The following is a 19,588-nucleotide window of genomic DNA, read 5'->3' on the forward strand; positions in this document are numbered from 1 at the left end:
GATGAGAAGGGTTCAGGAGATGGAAGGGTGGCGTGTAAGGAGGGTTTGGTTGGGTCAGGAGGGGCCTTTGCAGGTCAGAGCAGGAGGGCTGTGAAGGCAGGGGTCATTCCAGTGTAGGAATAGCTGAGAAGAGGGCACCCAGTTCACCCTCTTGTCAAGCCAGGAGGTACTGCCGGAGTCCCTGAGTGGTTTGGGTTACTTCACCCACTGCCCAGCCCTTGCCCCCACCGGGTCCCACTCTGCTCTGACCGGCTTTCTCTGCAGTCCTGCTGCAAGGCCTACGAGTACATGGGCTTCATCATGGAGAGGGAGCAGTCATACAAGGACGCGGCCGCCAACTACGAGCTGGCCTGGAAGTACAGCCATTACGCCAACCCTGCCATCGGTACAGCAGCCGGGCCGCATGCGTGCATGCAGGGGGGCCCAGGGCCGGGGGGCCACCCTCCCGACCCCACAGCACAGGGCCTGTGATCTGCTTGCGGTGGGGAACCAGAGGGGTTCTCAGGTCATCAGAGTGCCACCCATTGTCTAAATCCTCCGTACACCTGGACAGGCTTCAGGCTGGCTTTTAACTACTTGAAAGACAAGAGATTCGTGGAGGCCATTGAAGTCTGCCATGATGTAAGCCCCTGACGGTGGTGGGACAGGGGTGGTGTGGGGCTTGGTGCAGTGGCAGGGAGCCCTATCTGGTGTTTCATACCCTTTCTTTCTCTGTCCCAGGTCCTCAGGGAGCACCCCAACTACCCTAAAATCAGAGAAGAAATTTTGGAAAAGGCCCAAGGGTCTCTGAGGCCCTAGCTGTGGTCAGTGGGAACCAGGGAGGGTGGAAACTATCAACCTACAGAAGTTTCATGGAGGGGGTAGGAAGTGGGTCAATGGAGAAGAGAGTCAGAAAATAACATATTCTTCCCCATTTCTGTGTGTGTGTGGTTTATTTGAATCAAGCCTAATCTAGTCTAAAGGACATCCCAAAGCTTTAGGTTTTTAAGGCACAAGGAGCAATTTGACTCTGAGGAGGAAAGATGTCAACCAGCTTAGCTTCCCCTGGGTTCACTGGGCAACTTCTCATGGACCCCACTTTTATCTTAGACTCTCAGGGGCCAAAAGGGAACAAACAGGTGGTTCAAAAAATACCCTACAGCTACTTTAATATTTTTCTGTAAGCCCATACCAGCCTCTTGTCTCCTCTGTGGTCCCCAGAATCCTGAATTACAGAAGCAACTGCTCCTCCCTGCCAAGCTGCCCACTGGCAGGGGGCCCAGACAGGCTCCCTCTGTCCATACATTCTGCCGCCGCCTCCTCAAGGCTTCAGCAGACCTCTGCTGGTCCTTACCAGTTTGGGAGTTTGGGACAGAGCTGATCACTCTTGCTTCGGGCAGGAAAAAATACATCCCAAGAAAAACTAACTCTGTGCTTCAGCTTCAGTGAAAGACAGTGGCCAACTAATTCATCTTCCCGGAACCCTTTAACACCTAAGGGGACAAAAGCAGGGGTCTCTTTGTAGATGAATAATGTTAACTGTGACTGGCAAGAGGGTGACAGAGGTCACCTTTGCTGTGCCCCCACTACCTCTCTTCCTGTTCTTCAGGATGGCAGTAATGGGCCAGGCTGACCGCAGGGGAAGGAGCTCTGAACTGGGAGTCAGGAGGCCTAGAATCTCCCCGTGTGACCTTCCCCTCTGGGTATGTGTCCCCATCTGTGGCAGGAAATTAGACTCGATCTCTGTGTTCTCAAATTACGGTACAAATCCCTGCCAACAATATACAGCAAACATCTGAAAGTTTCATAACTATGCGTTTAAATATCATCCTTATATAATAGAGAAAAATAGCACACACAGTCATGAATTTGTGAGTGCTGTTACAGAGAATACTTCTCACTTTTAAGCATATTGATATAATCGATAAAAAGTAAAATATTTCATGGGTTTCCCTGGTGGCTCAGTAGTAAAGAATCCACCTGCCAATGCAGGAGACACAGGTTCAGTCCCCGGGTCGGGAAGATCCCCTGGAGGAGGAAATGGCAACCCACTCCAGTAGTCTTGCCTGGGAAATCCCATGGACAGAGGAGCCCGATAGGCTACAGTCCACAGGGTTGCAAAGAGTCTGACCTGACTGAGCGACTAAACAACAACAAAATATACTTAGTATCAGTAGAACACAGATACGGCAAAATTTTTAAGTTGTCCAGTGACTAAGGTTTGGGAACAGTGAACAGGTTAGGGTCCCTTCTAGAACAGCCTAAGTCATCCCTCATGACTGCGAGCCTTGTTTTTATAACATACTGATGATCACGTGCATGGCCTTTTGGTATGAGTCAGTGATCTGGAACGTCTTCCCCAGGTTACCACCATCATTCCTATGGGAAGCCAGCTGTCTCTATTATGATTTGTTTTACAAGCTAGTTTCTAGGGGTGGATTATGTTGAGAGGTACCGCTGTGGCCCTAGCTCAGGAATGGGCAGCTTAGTCCAACTGTGGGCTGTGGCCGTGGGATAGGAACCTACAGGGGCTTCCAACCAGAGTATTGGAGCTGTGGGGAGCTGCCACCCAGACCCCCAGCTGGTCCGAGCACAGCCTCATCACCCTTGGAGAGACATAAGTTTTGGATCATGCACACTGGAGCAATCACAAGCGTGTCGGGCTTCCAGGGTACACAAGGCAACTTAATGAACTAGGGTACTCCACCCTGAGATGCCTAAGACCTGGCTGTCCCTGCCTAAGCTGGTTCTAGGGACAGGCGGCCCCACTGTAGGCCAGACTCCAAACCATGAGTTCCCTAACGGGCACTCCACTGACGATATGACTGCGTGACCATGTCCACACGTCCCGAGGCAAGAGACACATACCTAGAGGGTCACAGAACTGGCAGAAGAAGAGGATAAAACCTATAGAAATAGAGGCAGACTATGGGAAGGCAGACTATGGGAGGCAGAATGGGAAGTCACAGATACACACCAGAGACCTGCCTGTTCCAGGCGCTCCTGTGAGCGCCGGTTTATGTATGAACTGAACAAGCTTGTGAGGTGAGTAACATTATTTAGACAGTACGGGGGACATCCAGGCACACAGATAGGAAGTAATTTGCATAAGTCACCTCACTAGTTAAACAGCAGGGTTTCAAACCCTGGCACTCTGGGTGCATGACCTGTAAGCCATAGAGAGGAAATAAGGGGAGCCCAGCACAGGGCAGAGGCAGAGGGTGAGAGCAGGGAAAAGGAAACCCAAGTCAGGTCTCTCTGGTGCCCGCTCCTAGCACTTACATGTTGTTGTTCAGTTGCTAAGTCGTGTCCACCTCTTTGTGGCCCCATGGACTGCAGCACGCCAGGCTCCTCTGTCCAGCACTTGTATAAGTCGTTATTCCTAGAGCTGAGGTCAGCCTTGCTCCTCCAGCCCCCAGACTGGGGCTCCTCGGGGCAGGGTGCAGCCTGCCCATCTGGCCTTTGGCCCGGGCTTCCAGGGACAGGTCAGACAGGTCTGGCTGGTGCAGATGGATGTTTTGCAGCTTCCGGTGCTCAAGTCCCTGGGGACCTCTGCCACTCAGTCCCACACAAGGCCTGCGCCAGCCACATGCCACTGCCTGCCCTCACCTAGAAGGGATGACTTCACCCTCAGGGCCTGGCCACAGCCTGGTGTGGGTGAGTGTCTGTCCCCAGCAGACAGCCTGGTCCCAAAAGACTGCTCAGCTCCTGCTCCCCACCACCACCCAGGTGACCGGTCAGATGGCTTCATCTGCCTGGCCAGCCTCTTCTGGCTGGCTTCCCGTCCCTGAGTTGACTGGCTGGCCTGCACAGAGGTCCTGTGTGTCCCCCATGTCTATCCCTGATGCAACCTCAGTGTCCACACTGCCCTGCAGGGTCTGTCTCCCCTTCCCTCTCCCACCACACCACCTCCTGAGGTGTACCTGTGCTCCCAGCTCCACAAAGGCAGACCACGCTGTTAAAAATAGAACTTCTTTATTGGTACCTATAAGCTTAGGTACAAGGTGTTCCCACAAGCTCGCAGGCTGGCAGGGCCTCCTAGGCAGGAGGGCAGGCCCAGAGCCTGGGCTTCTTGGCACAGACACAGAGAAAAATGAATAAATTATAGTTCTAATACTCGGGGACAATACAGAAATTATGATGCAAAATCCAACATCAGCAAACAAAGGGCCTGAAAGCCATAACGAGCCCCCCTCACCCCTGGCCAGCTGGCAGGGTGCAGGCAGGTGGACTAGGCTGGAGTGCAGTGCCCAGAAAGCCCTGAGTGGTCCAGGGCCTACTGTGGGCCCTGAGGCAGCCCCTTACCCTCTCTGGGCCTCCTGCTTCCCCCTCCTACATTTACGGCCTTGGAATAAAAGCTGCGGCCTTTGGCGGGGAAGAGGGGGAAGAGATGGGGCAGAGGACAGGAAGGAGAGGGGGATGTGTGGAGCAGAAGAGGGTTTTGGTCACGGTTGGTCAGCCCAGCCCAGCCCCGGCCCCTGCCCCTACTTGCTCAGCCATCCAGGGCAGGGCCGCTGCCACGTTAGACAGAGGGCTCAAGCCCACACCTGGTCTACACCAGAGCCCCAGCAAGGGCAGGGCTGCAGGACTATCAGGCAGAGGGACTTGGGGGGTGAGGCGGGGAGGGGCCTGTGCCCCACCCCCGACCCCAGCACTGCTCGCCAGCCACCTAGTCTCCAAATAAATTATGGGAAATAAATTACAGTCTTCACAGTCCAGAGGATCCAGTCACCCATGAGTCTCAGGGTGGCAGAAGAAACCCAAAGAGGTGGCTGATTTCAGCCTCGTGTGGCTGTCTTCAGGCTTAGGAACATCATACAAGGTGGAAAGGGAGTCTGCAAAGCTCCAGGGAAGCCACATTCCTTCCCACTCCTGGCATGCGCCATGGATGTGGAAGAGAAGGTGTGGGCGTAGGGGGACTGGGCAACTGAAAGGGGAAGTGCCCCCCACCCCCACTTCAGCACAGACAGTTACAAAAATAAATAAATCAATCCAGAGTGTTGCATGAAAATTAGTAGGAGTGCCCACATGGGAGCCAGCCAACGGGGGACCATTACATACAGACAGACCTTGGGGAGCCCCCAAATTACAACAAAGCAGCAACAGGGTTCTTGGGGCCGGGAAAAGGCACCCTGATCCTCACACAGGCACAGGCTCCACCAGCGACGCCGGGGTGGTATCCTCAAACAACTGGCCATCCACAAAAGGAGCCAGGGCCTCGGCAGCGGGCTCAGTCAAGCCCATGATGGACTCCAGGAAGCAAGCGCTGGCGTCTGCAGGGGGAGAGAAGGCAGGCAAGGTGAAGTGGGGCGCCTCGAGGTGGTCCAGGCTGTCAGACACCTTCCGGGAGGTGTAGTGGGGCCCCAGACTGTAGTCTGGCAGGGCCTGGAGCAGCTCGAAGGAGTCACAGGAGGACAAGCTGAGGTCCGCTGAGCTGCTCTGGCCGGCGTCCGTGCTGGCTGGCACCAAGGGACCAGGGAGGCTGCCCTCGCCCAAGCCTTCAAGGCTGCTATTGAGGAAGCAGCTGGCATCCAGGTTGGCGTTTTCATCCAGGATGCCTGACGTGAGGCTGGAACTGGAATAGCTGTGGGTCCAGCTGGCCAGGCCAGTGAGGTCACCAGTACCAAAGATGTCAGCTGGGTGGAAGCAGCTGAGATTGTCCAGTCCGCCCACACCCCCATCCTCCTCCTCTTCCTCCTGTCCACCTAGTTCAGAGTCACTGAAGCTCAGGATACGAGCCAGGCCATCATCATCCATGCCAGGCTGGAAGCCAGGGCTGGGCAGGGTCAGATGGGCAGGGCCATCCGGGGCCTCGCTGGTGCCTGAGGCTGTGGACGAATCAGTCATGTCGCTGCTGCAGCTGTTGTCTCCGAGTTCGCTGCTCATGGGGGGCTTAGCTAGGGGGAACGCAGAGGCCAGGACCTGCTCGCCGGGGCTGGGAGCGCCACCCTGGGCGGGGGCCTCCAGCTCCCCAAGGCTCTCGGCCCCCTGCTCCAGCTGCAGGCGGGTGAGCGTGTGAATGAAATGGGTCTGAACTCGAGCCTGATTAAATTCCACACGGCCCTTCGGATTCTCACAACCCTCCCTGCAGCAACCACAGGGGAACGCTGTGTGATCCATCTGTAAAGAAAACAGAGGTACCAGTGAGGATCCGGTGGAGCCCAGAGAAGTCCCTGACCCAGGCTTGCCTGCCCAGCCCCGCCGAGCCCCAGTACCTGGCACTTGATGCCCGCCAGGCTGCAGCTGCAGGTCTCAGGATCACAGACCCTGTCACAGTGACAGCCGCAGTCCTCCCGGGACTGGCGCAGGGCCTGCAGCTCTCGCTTCTCCTCGCGATCGATCCTCCGCACACCTGAGGCCCGCAGCAGAGCCCGTCGTTTCCGGGCTGGGAAGGGCTGGAGGAAGGTCATTTCCTCCAACCGGCCGCCTGCCATGGCCACTGCCAAGTCCTCCTCCACAGAGGCATCATCGATGGCATCCACAGTAAGCGGCAGGCCGGCCTCCATCTTGGGCACCCCAGTCTCCGAAAGCTGTGTCCAGGGAAATGAGGAGGGATGTGAGAGGCTGACATGGATCACGGTCTTAACCCCCACAGCATCGGTCACTTAATAAATGCCCCCAAGTGTTTACCCTGGGCTGGGCATTGTGGATGCCATAGTGAATGGGACAGCAAGAACACGCCCTCAGGGCATTCAGAAAGCAGTTTCCTATTTGCATCATTCCCCACTTCATGGACAAACCCCTTCCCTGGGACAGACAGATACACTGACACCCCTATGTCCCATCTACCCCTCCCCAGTAAGGTCAGGCTGACTTAGGTACCATGCCCCCTGGCCCTGCAACAGGAGCCCTTCTATGCCCATCTGCCTACAGAAAATTCAGCAGTAGGCTCTCATCAAACCAGTCAGCCCCATGGGCCCCCCAAATACACAAGCAGCAAGGTGGCAAGCACCATGACCCTTATCCCCCCTAAGGCTAGGACCTGAGAGCAGCCCGAGAGCAAGGGCCATGGAGAGGGTCTCCCCACCTTCCATCTCAGTGCCTCCAGCTTCTCCTCCTTCAAGCGTAGGCGCAGCTTCTCTTGCCGTGCCCGGGCTTGCTCCTGGGTAAACTCGGCCAGGGAGAAGCGGCGGCAGGCACTGTGGCGGGAGGCCATACCCAGGGTGCAGCCGCCACGGCTGGGCACGCTGGTGAAGCCCTGGCACCGCGGGAAGTAGAAGACAGTGATGCCATCGAAGGCCACTCGACCTCGGCGCTTCCGGGGAGCCCGCTTCAGAATGGACAGAGCTGGAAGACAGGCAGGGGAGGGGTAGGCGTTAGTTCTCCGTGAAGCAGGGCCTGACCCCTGGGAAGTGATGCTGAACCATCTCTGCTCACAACCCTCCCACCCCACCCAGAAGAGAAATGGACCCGAGTTTAGGAGCCAGCCTGGCTGACACTGGCGCTGGTAAAAGTCCAACATCACCCTGTGTCGACACTGGCTCATTGTTATTTACTGGTCCAAACGAGAGCATGTGTTAAGATTAAACATCGTTCCCACCTTTAGAAGCCATTTACAGGTCCCCTTCATCGTTTTCTAAAATTCTTTTTTTTGGGGGGTGTGGGGGTTGCTGTGCTGCAAGGCATGCAGAATCTTAGTTTCAGACCAGGAACTGAACATGTGCCCCTGCAGTGGAAGCTATTTTTACCACTGGACCACCATGTAAGTCCCTCTATAGTTCTTAAAAGTATTGATTTGTAAGAGTTTTGTATATATATTAGATGTTAATCACCAGTCTAACCTATCTGTACAAATAATTTAGTTCTTTATTTTTGCTTGTGGGGTTTTACAAAATAATTTCTAAGGTTTATGAAATCAAAAGTATATTGAGCTTTTCCCTTATCACTTCTGCATTTTGCAACAAGCTTAGGAAGGTCTACTACCCTTTATAAGTTATTAAGTAGGTCAATTACTAACCTATGTATTGGCATATTCAATACATATACTTGTATACTACTGATTTTATTAGTTTGGACCATAAGAAGTTACCATAAAATAATCAAACCTTGGCGATGCTGTATGTTTAGACTTAATATAGTAATATCAATATTAATTTTGTATCCAGCTACCTGAGAGAATTCCCTCCTAATAGGTTTTCTATATACCTATTCTTGAATTTGTCATGTAGTCGACTACCTGCAAATCATGGCAATTTTGCCTGTTCTAATCAGTGTATTTAATTCTCATTTTCTTTGCTAACTGAATTGGCTAGCACTTCCTGAATGATGTTAACAAACAGTGGTGACAGACAGTGCCTCCAGCTTGTTCCTGACTTAGTGGGACTGTTTCCAGTGTTTCCTCATCAATCCTAATACCAGGTTTTGAAACATGTATTTTTTTATCATTTAGGGTATGATATTTACTTATTCTTATCATACTAAGGGTCTTATCTAGAAGGAATATTGTTGTTGTAGTTGCTGTTCAGTCACTAAGCCGTGTCCAGTTCTTTAAAATTCCATGGACTGCAATATGCCAAGCTTCCCTGTCCTTCACTGTCTCCTGGAGTTTGCTCAGATTCATGTCCACTGAGTCAGTGATGCTATCTAACCATTTCATCCTCTGCTGTCTTCTTCTCCTTTTGCCAGAAGGAATATTACATGTTATCAAACAGCAGCTCTCATATTTTTCCTCCTCTGACATAGTCATCTGGTAAATTTATATGATTAGATTTTACAGTATTAAACCATCCTTGTCCTTCTACAGTAAACCCATAGTAGTTTAGTCAGTTAATGTACTGTTAGATTGTATCTGCTAAAGATTATACTTTTTCATGTATAATGTACAGCTCTGCATATAGTCCATAAATAGACATATCTGTGGTATTAAGACATCATGGTGGGGATGATCAGAGAAAAAAATGTCTCCATGTGCTCCTCGGTGCTGAGGGGGTGCAATAATGAAAAATAAGGTGGAGAAACACTTTAGGGCCTCTTTGTCAGTTTGAAATCAGAATCATGTAAACTTAAAAAACTGGGGGAAAAAAACCTTTTCACTGCATTCAAGCAAAGCCAAGCAGCGTTTTGCTGGGTGAAGGACCGGCCTGACAGGCCCCGCAGCACAGAAGCATGATGGGGTGTGGGACTTGGGCAGGGCAGCTGGTAGAGGACAGGGAGCCAGCTGGGAGAAACGAAACTGGAACTGAGGGGCAGAGCTGGGCGGGAAGGCCCCGGGGCCACCGAGGAGCCCTGCCCTGAACGCGATGACTCCAAGCTGGAGAGTCCCAAGGTCAAAGGTGAGTGCAGCTGGGGCCGGCATTCCCGAGTGACCTCTGTAGGACAGGAAGCGGACAAGCTGGGGAGCAAAGCAGGGAAGCTGAGGCCGGCGAGGGGCGGGGGACTTCATCAGGGCCCCCCAGTTTCATCTGGAGGAAGGAAAGGGGGGGTGCGACGGGGTTCCCAGGGCAGAGAGACTCACGAGTGAAACTTCGGGGGCCACAGAAGTCACGGTCAGGCAAAGGCAGCTGATCCCAGGGGCTCTCCTCATCCGAGTCCCAGGCCGGGGAGACCGAGGAGCTGGGGGAGCAGGAGGGAGAGCGGTGGCCCGAGGAGGACAAGGAGGAGGACGAGCAGAGCGAGGACGAGTCCTCCTCCAGCTGGCCAAACTTCCGCTTCAGCAGCCCCGTCATGGTGGCGAGGGTGCTCTGGGGCCCGGGCACAGCCTGCCTGGAAGGAAAACGGGAGAGCTCTAGGGGGCAGGCCTGAGGGCAGGAGGTGGGCACCCAGCCCTGGTCATCGCCTCTCCCACCACCCCCCCAGCCAAGGATGCTCAGGTCCTCCCCAAGGAGCTCTACCCGCCGGGACCAGGACTCTAGGAGGTTGCTTTGTACTGGATGGAGCCCTGAGGTTCAAACCCTCACCCTGGTGCTTGCAGACTTGTACCAGCTCTGCCCCAAAGTTTCCCCCTTCATTACCTACTGTAACCCACCTACACACATGCACACACCAGACCAACAGATGGGCCGACAGACCTCAGCCTGGCCTCGCTCATTCCCCTGCAGGAATCCCGGGGGCTGACTCACTGGCTGGGTGATTCACACGGCTGCATCTGTGCGCCTTTGTGTGTGTGCGGCCGGGTGCATGCCGACAGCCTGCACGGCCCTCGTACAGTGGCTGCTTCCTCCTCCTCTCTCCCAGCACACCCACAGACACGCCGCCCTGCACACACTGGTGACAGGCCCTCGCTCAGGCCAGGCCGACCAGGGCACTCCAGGGGAACGGGCTGGCTTGGACACCACCCCTGATTTCCAACACACAACTTTCCCATGATGGAGCTGCTCAGACTTTCCCTTAGAAACCCCCGCCCACAGGAGAAGTCCCCTGCCTCCAGGCCTGACTGTGGGACCAGAGCCACCTGGGCTTCATGGCTCTTTAATATCTCCTATTTGATCTTCAAAATTCACCTTCATCTTGCCTTCCGGTCCAATTTCTAACCCTGTTTGAATTAACTTTCAAGGGAAAGTATGCTCTCCCCTTAAAAAACAAAAACCCTCTTGGAGTGCCACTGACCGGCCACGCTGAGGTTCCACGCTCCTCCTGTCTGCGGTCAGGTGACCTAGAGCGCCCAGGACACACCGCTTGCTGTGTCTCCCCTTTAAGGGTCCCAGCCCTCCTCAGTAGAGCAACAGGTTCTCACAGCCTGGCTGGCCGCACCCGAGGGAAGGGGGCTTGGGGTTCCTCCTCCTAACAGCCTCTTCCACTGTTCAGAGAATCCCCAAAGGACTCGGAGCCCAGCTAGCCCGTCTCTCCGCGTCCTGAGCACTCAGGGCCGGGCCCCAGGAGGTCACCAGGAGGAAGGGGAAACGGTGCGGAGGCCCCAGTGCTGGGGAGCCCCTCCCCCACTGCCATCACAGGAAATGAGAGTGAACAGGAAAAGCCAACCAGAGGCTGGCAATCTCCCCTGCTCAGGTGTCCTTTCGAAACACCCCTTGGCCTAGCCTCCCACGAAGTCCCTGGATCCCAGACTTAGGCAGTGTGCTGTCAACCAACTTACTGGGTAAAATTCATCCTAGGGACAGCCTCTCCCTGCAGGCACCAGAGCAGCAAGAGAAGCTCCGCGACTTGCCAACCCTCCAACAACGCTGAGCCCAGGGGAAGAGGACGCACAGGTGTTTCCGGGGGCTTCTCAGCAGACAGTTTCTCAGGCTTGGCACCCCCCACCTCTCCCAGGGTCAAACCACAAACAAAAACAACCCAGCTCTCAGCTGACCTGAAGACTCTCCCAGGAGATGGGGGAACTCATGGCCCAGAGGTAGATGCATGCACGCACGCGCGCGCGCACACACACACACACACAAGCTCGTGCACGCGCAGAGCCCAGAGGCACCCAGACACAGAAACACACACGACAAACCACGCCCAAGGATCTTGTCCTTACCACAATCCCACTGTGAGATCCCATCTCTTCCCCAGCTCCAGATGCTACCTATAGGGTGCTGAATGCCTTCCTAGTCACACACCTAAGCCGAAGACTCCCTCAAACCAAATGCTCACTTGGTCTCTGCCTGGCCATCCCTTAGAAACATAAAATTCTGCAGGCCCCATATCGAACCCCTTGTCTCTGTTCCCCACCTCCCCATGCCATCTGTTCCTCTTCCTGTGTTCCCTATCTTAGTAACAGCACTGCCACCCACCCAGTTACTCAAGCCAGAAACCTGCAGTCATCCTCAACTCCTTCCTGCCGCCCTCCATCCACATCCAGTCACCCAGTCCTGGAAGTACACATTAGCTCATTCGATCCACACAAGGCCAGGCACCGACACGGCAGGTATCACAGAGGCTGCCCAGCAGTGTGAAGAGAACCTTGGTTCCAGAACCACACTGCTCACATCTGAACCCTGGCGTGGCTATCAGTTGGCTGGGTGATGTTGGGCAAGTTCCTTAACTTCTCTGGGTTTTCAATTTGTCTTACAACCGAATAGGGTTGGGAGGTTTACGTGAATCAATCCATGTCAGGTTCTTAGAACAGTGGTAAATGCTTGCTGAATGTGTCATTCTACACTGGGGGGGGGGTGGGGGAACGAGCTCCTGGATACACACCACACAGATGGTTCTCACTGATAGCATGGTGAGTGACAGAAGCCAGACACAAGATTACATGTGAATGAAGTTGAAGAAAAGGCAAACCCAATCAGTGATGATACAAGTCAGAATCGTGATTATCCAGGGGGTGGAAAAGGGCATGTACTGGAGACAGCCATGAGGGAATTTTCCCAGGGGCGGGTGGGGGTAGTAGTGTCTGGAAATGTTCTGTGTTGTCTGGGTGGCGGTTCCATGGGTGTCTAAAACATCTCACTGCACACTTAAGATTCATCTGCTTTGTGCATTTTACACACGTCACCTTCTATTCTGAAAGTCTGTTACCCTTACATCTCTGTCCCACTGACACTGTCCACGTCTCCCGCTCTCTCCTCGCAGTCACTCTTTACCCTGGAGCTAGAATGATCTTATTAAACCAAGTGTCTGCCCACCATCTCCATGCAGAGAACCATTCCCTAAGGGGCATCCCTTAGGATCAAGTCCACAGTTCGAAGAGGCTGAAGCATGCCTAGCCCCCAGACTCATCATGCAAGACTCTTCCTACCCTCCTCACTTTATACTCCAGCTGAACGTGCAGTTGCCCCAACAGGCATGACCTTCTCACTCCTGGCCTTCGCACAAGTTGGAACCCAGCCTCACTCCCCGTAAGAAGTCATCTCCCAGAGGGCCTCCCTGACACCGTTCCTCCTCCCCACTACATGCCGCTCTGGGCCTCCATGAGCCACGGGATTCCCCCATCACAGCCCTCGGGGCTCCTTCCCGTGACCACCTCACTGCTCATCTCCCTCGTGCCGGGCTGAAGGCCTCTCTGCTGGTCGGCACTGTGCCTGTGCCTGGAATAGAGTCTGGCACAGAGAAGGCTCCTGAGGACCATCGGAGGGAGGCAGGCTGGCGCTGCAGGTCAGGTATACACAGAGGGACGATTTAGGCACATGAGGTTTCTGGGGGCCACTGGTCAGTGTCCCCTCCTCCTGCTCGGGTCACAGTTGGGGTCACAGCTCAATGGGGCAGGGATAAGGGCGGACCTGCCCATCCCCCAGCCTGTGCCTGAGGGTTTGAGCAAGAACAGCACCCAGGAGGGGGTAGCTCCGAGGGCAGGAAAAGGAAGCTCCGGCTGCCAGCAAGTGCCAACACAGGCATCTCAGGAGGTTCCCCAATAGTAAACAAGTGGAAGGAGTGTTAGGGAAGCCTGTTCAAGCCAGACACCCTGGCTCTGTCTCAGGGATGTCTACAGAATGGGAGTTTAAGGGGAGAGGGTTGTAAACTCCAGGGTGGCAGACGGGGACACAGGGGAGCCATGGCCGTGGTGCACCTCCTAGTGAGGAGTGCCGAGAGACATCTGCAGACCTGGAAATGGGGAATCATGTCCTCCCTGACCCGGGGTGGCGAGGAGGAGCCCCTGGATGTTGTGCTCGGCTGCCCCACTTGGGAATCCAGAGGCTGAGAGAGGCAGAGGCAGATGAGACCAAAAGACTCAGCCAGAGACAAGGAGAGGCCAAGTCAGAAAAGGAATGAAAGATAGTGGAAGAGTCCAAGAAAAGTGTCAGACAGTGAGTCAGAGGGTGGGGGAGGGGCCCTCCACAGCTACCCAGGAATCAAGATCCCTACCGACCGTGGCACTGTTCCCAGGGTGAGCACAGCCCCCTCCGAGGGTCCTGGAGGAAGGAAAAGCAATTCCCAGGAGCGGGCCCAGAAAGAAATACCACACCCCCAAGGAGCCCCGGAGACAGGCCCTGAATCAAAGAGAACCAGGCTTCTTCCGGGATCTGCCTGGGCCCTGAGAATCAGGCCCTCCCTGCCTGTCACCACTCAGAGGAGCTGACAGTCCAGGATGAGGCGGGGGGGTGCCTCCCCACTCCTTGCTGCAATTATCTACACACTCAGGCCACACTGTGTGAACCGAGGGAAGGCCACCTCACCCTGGATACCAACCAAACAAAGGCTGTGTAAGGCAAGGGAATCCCCAGGCCTCTGAAAGGTCACACCAACTCCTCTTCAACCTTAGCAGTCCCAATGCCCCAGTCCCAGGTCAGAGCTGGTATTGGAAAAGGGGCACCTTCAGCTGCCTCCACCCTCTGTCAGGAATCTGAAGAATGTGTCTTTTAACCTCAGAGCCCCAGGCCTTGGCCAGGCCAGACCCAGCTCTCCCCAATACCTGGGGTCACATGACCCCAGGCCCCCAGGAACTACTTCCTGGGAGAAGGGGAGGACACCTTTAAGCACCTCAGACCCCACGGGTATCAGCTAGAAGAACAGCCACAGCAGCTCAGAGGGGGCAAGCAGAAGGCCCTGGCACATCCCCACCCCTACCAAGCCTTCCCCCAGGGGGAGGGGACAGTTCCTCAGCCTTGGCCTCCAGGGCTTGGCACTGGGGAGGCGCCAAATGTTTGCTGGCTACATGAAGCAACTGCTCCTGCAAAAGGGAAATTGCACCTGACAGAGACTGCTTAATCCCCCTAAGCAAGGCCCCCTTCACTGCCATTCATTCATTCATTTCTTGCAACGAATATTTATTGGGTGCCTATGACATGCCAAGCACTGTGTCACGCGCTGGGAATACAGGGAGCAAGACACAGACAATACTGCCCCCCCGGGAAGCTTTGAGTTTATAGGGAATAGAATAATGAGTTATGAACCTTGTTGAGTGCTGGAATGGAGGGCGGGAAGGGGTACAGCTGGGAGTGAAGACAGGTCTCTTGCAGAAAAGGTTGGGATGGGGTAAAAGTTTCAGAGTGGGGGGGTGGGGGACACAGGAACCCTGAGGGACAGGAGGAGCAAGAGGCAGAGAGATGGGGGGGTGGGGAAGGGGCTGCCTGGGAGGGGACTTTGGGAGCCAGGGCTGACAGGGCAGGCTTTTAGCCTAAGGGCACAGGAAGCCACTGCAGGGCTGAAGTAGGGAGTGACAATACCAGATTTGCATTTTAAAAAGATGGCTCAGCACGGGACGGGAGGGGGTGGGACAGGAGGGGGTGTGACGGGTTGGACGTAGCTGCCAGAGGTGGGTGAGAGATGTCATGCCAGAGGCTTAGGAGAAAGGGGAAGGGAACCTGGTGACTTCTGGAGGTGGGGACCAAAAAAGGCAGTGATGTTGAGGATTTGGGGGTAAGTGATGAGTTCTGCTCGAGAGGGCTGTGAGACATCTGAGTGGAGGAGTCGGGTGGAACAGTGGAGCCAGGGAAGGACCCCTCTTGTGTCAGGAGTGTGGGCTGTGTGTGTGACTGTGCTGGGGAGCCGGAGTGACTAAGTGTGTGACGGCTGCCGTGGTGTGGGCATCTCAACAGTGTCCTGCCAGTGGAAGGGCCCCCGGGGAGGGGAAACTGAGGACGGGGAGGAAGTAGGTGCTGGGGAGGGAGACTTGTGTGGGAGAAGCCTACGTGTGCCCGAGGGTGCCCGCGGCTAGCTGCGCCCGTGACTCACAGCGGTGGCCTCTGCGTGTGACGGTGACTGACAAACAGGTGAGCGTACGACACAATCCCTCCTCCTCCCCCCTCCCCCCTGCCGGGGTCCGTGACTCACGGAGCCTCACTCCTCGGTCATCCCTCCAACTCCCTGACCGGCGCCGGGCACTCGCCGCGGCCCTGGCACCCGCCCCCGGGGGGAGCCCGAGGAGGAAGGCGACAAATGTCACCTGCTCCGGCCACGCGAGGAACTTCTGAAAAGTTCTCAGGCAACTGGGTCAAAAGGGAACTCACCCGCAGACGCGCGCCCGCCGCCACCCCGCCACCCGCGCGCAACCCCGGCTCGGCCACCACCCGCCCGGCGGTCGGGGCGCCGGGACCTCCTGGGGTCCCGGCGATGGGGCGGGGGGAGGGCAGCAGAAAACCTGCGACTGTCGTCTCCCGGGCTCCGGACTCCGGCCGCGGCGCGCCGTCCGAGACCGGGCTGTCCCCGCCCCGGTGCCCTCTCAAAGTAGCGAGGAAGAAACGTCAGGGGCTGTGGAGCAGCGCCCTCCATGCGGGACGCCCCCTCCCCAAAGTCCCGTCCCACCGGCCCGGAGCCCCCGGTGCTGACCTGAGGTCCGGACGCTAGGCAAGGGCAACGCCGCGACCCACGTCCTGGTCGGGAACGCCCCCTGCGCGGCGACCCCGCGCTCGCTCGCTCTCTCGCTAGCTCGCTCGGCGGACAGCACTCGGCCCAGCTGCCCCTCGCTCTGCGCGTCCGGCAGCGGCGGCGGCGGCGGGAGACTGGCTGAGCCCGGCCCCGCCCGCCGCTCCGCCCTCCTCGTCAGTGGAAAACTCCGGGACTCACGGCGCTGACGCACGCCGGGCCTCCCGCCCGCCGCCCCGCCCCGGAGGCCCCGCCCCTCCCCGCTCCAACCCGAGCAGGCGCAGCGGTCGCTGGCCTCCCTGCGGACTCTGACCCCGCGACGGCGCCGCGGCCGCTTTCGGCCCCCAGCCCCCTCCGCTGGGGCCCTCCTCCGGGCCCTCTCCCGCAAAGGTCACTGACGCTCCCGCCAGCGGAGCAGGATCGGGAAGGTCCGTACCTTTCCCTGCGGCCCCCGTTTACAGATCGGTAGACTGAGGCCCAGAACGCGCGTAGCGTCTGTCAGGCCACCGGGCGGTACTAGAGCCCAGGCCCCCTACACGCCCAGACCCCAACCTCGCCCGAGGCAGTTTACTGTAATCCCGTCAAAAGTTCCTTCCTCACCCTCCGTCCTACCACCTCCCCCTACCCCCGCTCCCCGCAGATCCGCCTGGAAAGTATAATCTGGAGAAGAACCAGAGGTGGGTGAGGTGGATAAGTAGAGATAATGGGGTGGGGGAGAAGGTCATCCTTGGTCCTGACCTTCACCTCTGCTCAGGAGCCGGAGACTCTGCAGAAGCCCTGAGTTAGGGGTTTCTGGAACCAGCCTACACTATCCCCACCGCTACCAGATCCCTTTCTTGAAAAAAAGAAGAAAAAAAAAAATCTGGTTTCTTCTGAGCCAGACCCTGGCCACTTGAAATGGCCCACTGCCTGCTCTTCTCCCGCCAAGGCCTTTCCTGACTTGGGGCCAACTCTCGCAGTATTAGTGTGCCGGGGAACGTGTGTGCATGCCCGGGCAGCGCGTTCTGGGCCAGAAGGCCAACCGCTGTGGTCAGACCCTACCCACCACGCGTGCCCTGAGCGCCTCTCCCCTCGCACCTTTGCTGCAGGTGGTGTTCTCTCCTGGAACGCCTTCCGGCCCTCGCTGCTTACCAGAATCCCATCTCCTTTAAGGTCTCTCAGCTCGCACTGCCTCCTCCAGGGAGCCTTCTGTGGGAGCCTGGCCCTCCCCCTCCCAGTCCGCTCCTGCTGCATTCTGGGTTCTTCTCTGACTGTCCTAGATGAATGCTGTCTGGGACTAGCCCGGCCCTCAGGATTCCTTTCTACCTAACTGCAGGTGGGGGGTGGGGGCGACCTGTCCTGCCTGCATGGCAACTGAGGTAGAGGTGATGGTAGGGCCTCTGTGGCCACAGATGTGAATGTAGAGGGGGTCAGGAGGGGTCTGCCCGCCCTTTACCTTGCCAAGAAAGAATGGAGTTTGGGGGAAGCTGCGGCCCGTTCTTCCTGGATGCCTTGAATGTGCCTACCTGGGGGGCTTGCGGGGCGGGGTGGGGGGGGGGACGTCTGGATGGCTGGAGCCCACCCTCCAGTGACTTCCCAGCGCCTTCTGGATGAAGTCTTAACTCCGCGGGGCCTACAAAGCTGGAATAAGCAGGCCTTTGCCCCACCTTTGCAGCCTCACCTCTTTCTCTTAAAACTCCCATCCCCCACTCCCTTCCCTGCGCCTCCATTTTCATGTCTTTAACATGTGTTGGTCTATTTGTAACATCGGTACAACCGCACAGTAGTTTTAATTTACACACGCGGTGTTCTGTTCTATACCTTCTTAAACTTGTTCTGCCCTTACCTCTGCACTCCCAACCCTGCCCTTGATAACTGCACTCCAGCCCTGATTGCCAGTAGTCAGTTCTTGGGGTGTGTCCTGCTCATCCTGATTTAAACTTTCAAAGATGCTAATCTCCAGCCTGGTTTGCACCCACTTATATATATGGCTTCTTTATGCATTTCCATGTGAGTTGTCTGTGAGCACTGGGAGGGCAGGGACCATACCTGACTAGCCTTTCTGCTTGTGCTCCTTAAGAACAAAAAAGGTATTGAATAAATTGTCTATGGGGTAAATGTCTATCAAGAGCTGGGGCTCAAGGAGAGGTCAAGGCTGAAGTGGGGATGGAAGACACCTGGTAAGTTGAAGCTCTGGGTGTGGCTGAGACAGCCCTGGAAGGAGTTGATAAGCTACAGAGCTGAGCGTCCTTTGCTGGAGGTGACTCAACCCTTAGGGCTACTAGGCAGGTGGCTACCCACCCACTCCCACCCCCCTCAAATATTTAGCTGTACTGTCTCCTAAGTCTGCTAGGTTGTAGACCTTGCTGGTCCCAAGGAATCATTTCTTCCAGTTCTTTTCTGTGTGTGTCTATCTGTCCCTATCTCAAGTCTTCCAGTTTGTAAAGTGGGAGCATTAGACCTGAGAACACCATCACCTTCAACATTCCTTGAGTTAGTTTCTAGAAGATGCTGCCTGCTGATCAGAGAACTGGGCAGGGTTGAGCCCTAGAGTTAATGAGGGTCTCTGGTTGTCTCAGTTGCATCTGCTTGGCTGTGTATGAGGGAAACCAGACAGAACAGAGACGAGGGCAGGGAGTTGGCAAGGGCTGGAGTCAGGGCTTAGAGCAGGGAGCCCAATGGTTGATAGGATTTGGGAGGCAGGAAGAGAAGGAAAAAATAAGGGAAAATATAGGAGAATAAAACGAATCAAATAAGTGATGTGTTTTCTCTAGAAAAGCATCTCCCTGTCCTGGGATGGGCTCACCAGATGTTCCCCAGATGTTTGCTGATGATGAGAAACATCTTCCTCTGGGATCACAAGTAAGTTCTTCCTGTTGGTAGGGAAATGAAGGGTCTGTTCCAAGGCAAGGAGGGTGGGGTCTGGAGCAGCATCCATTTGTGACTATGGCACATGCATAGGCAGAAACACACCCACACATCCTCAGGGAATTTTTGAATACTTAGGGGAGTCCCACGAGTTTCTCAAACAGTCAGCATCCACAGACCACCCAGTTTTAGGTAAATAAAAAACAACCTCATCTTAAATATTTTTTTAAATAAAAAATTGATTCATTTCCATCGAAAAGACAAAGATTAAAAGGATAATGTTTGGGGGCATTCCCTGTCCCCTTTCTGATGTCTATGTTAGAAGCTTTCTGTGTCCTTTTTCACTATAATAAAACTTCTGCCACACAAAAGCTCTGAGTGATCAAGCCTTGTCCCTGATCCTAAAGCTAAATCTTCTTCTTTGGAGACCACGAATCTGACATCATTCACCATAAGCTATCAACAGCTTTGTTAAGTTTTAATAATATTATGAAAGTGTTAGTGGCTCAAAAAAAACAACAATTTTTTTTGAAGTATCAAATGTGGGAAGATTGAGATTTCACCAGATTTGCCATACCTCGCTGGTGTGACAGTGAATTGATACAATCAGTTTGGAAAATAATTTGGCAATACCTACTAA

The 19,588-nt window shown here is 55.3% G+C and overlaps 2 protein-coding genes and 1 long non-coding RNA gene across 18 annotated transcripts in view; 2 read left to right on the plus strand and 1 right to left on the minus strand.

Annotated features, from left to right (window-relative positions):
- Positions 1 to 913, plus strand: part of TTC21A (tetratricopeptide repeat domain 21A) — a 33,411-nt gene extending 32,498 nt beyond the window's left edge. For all 3 annotated transcript variants that reach the window (XM_070455439.1, XM_070455440.1, XM_070455442.1), the window contains exons 27-29: positions 265 to 385; positions 554 to 621; positions 721 to 913. In XM_070455439.1, coding sequence (XP_070311540.1) covers positions 265 to 385; positions 554 to 621; positions 721 to 798 — 267 coding nt within the window. In that variant the 3' untranslated portion in view covers positions 799 to 913. The remainder of the gene's footprint in view (positions 1 to 264; positions 386 to 553; positions 622 to 720) is intronic.
- A 3,024-nt stretch (positions 914 to 3,937) lies between these two features.
- Positions 3,938 to 17,257, minus strand: CSRNP1 (cysteine and serine rich nuclear protein 1). Of its 9 annotated transcripts, none has more exons than XM_020899732.2 (5): positions 17,179 to 17,257; positions 9,434 to 9,681; positions 7,007 to 7,266; positions 6,195 to 6,509; positions 3,938 to 6,099 (listed from the first exon to the last, which is right to left on the minus strand). In XM_020899732.2, the coding sequence occupies exons 2-5, from the start codon at positions 9,642 to 9,644 to the stop codon at positions 5,119 to 5,121; spliced, it is 1,767 nt and encodes a 588-aa protein (XP_020755391.1). In that variant the 5' UTR covers positions 9,645 to 9,681; positions 17,179 to 17,257; the 3' UTR covers positions 3,938 to 5,118. The 9 variants fall into 9 exon arrangements, with proteins under 9 accessions (XP_020755391.1, XP_020755388.1, XP_070311553.1 ...); XM_020899729.2 differs by having other exon boundaries at positions 17,233 to 17,250; XM_070455452.1 differs by having other exon boundaries at positions 9,434 to 9,677; positions 17,179 to 17,199.
- LOC110139480 (uncharacterized) overlaps positions 16,392 to 19,588 on the plus strand; it is a 100,167-nt gene continuing 96,970 nt past the window's right edge. For 2 of the 6 annotated variants that reach the window (XR_011483599.1, XR_011483601.1), the window contains exon 1: positions 17,625 to 18,942. This is a non-coding gene — a long non-coding RNA (uncharacterized lncRNA). Of the gene's footprint in view, positions 18,943 to 19,588 lie in introns of all 6 variants that reach the window. The other 4 variants (XR_011483596.1, XR_011483600.1, XR_011483597.1 and 1 more) reach the window with 4 other exon arrangements.

The sequence above is a fragment of the Odocoileus virginianus genome, chromosome 26 (assembly GCF_023699985.2).
Source record: "Odocoileus virginianus isolate 20LAN1187 ecotype Illinois chromosome 26, Ovbor_1.2, whole genome shotgun sequence".
Lineage (NCBI taxonomy): Eukaryota > Metazoa > Chordata > Mammalia > Artiodactyla > Cervidae > Odocoileus > Odocoileus virginianus.

Bases quoted from the DNA above. Each gene is read 5' to 3' on its own strand.
- CSRNP1 (XM_070455448.1), bottom strand. The intron at 7,267-9,433 runs GTGAGTCTCTCT...CCTGTCTTCCAG, and splicing joins TGGCCCCCGAAGTTTCACTC to CTCTGTCCATTCTGAAGCGG. The intron at 6,100-6,194 runs GTACTGGGGCTC...TTTTCTTTACAG, and splicing joins TGGCGGGCATCAAGTGCCAG to ATGGATCACACAGCGTTCCC.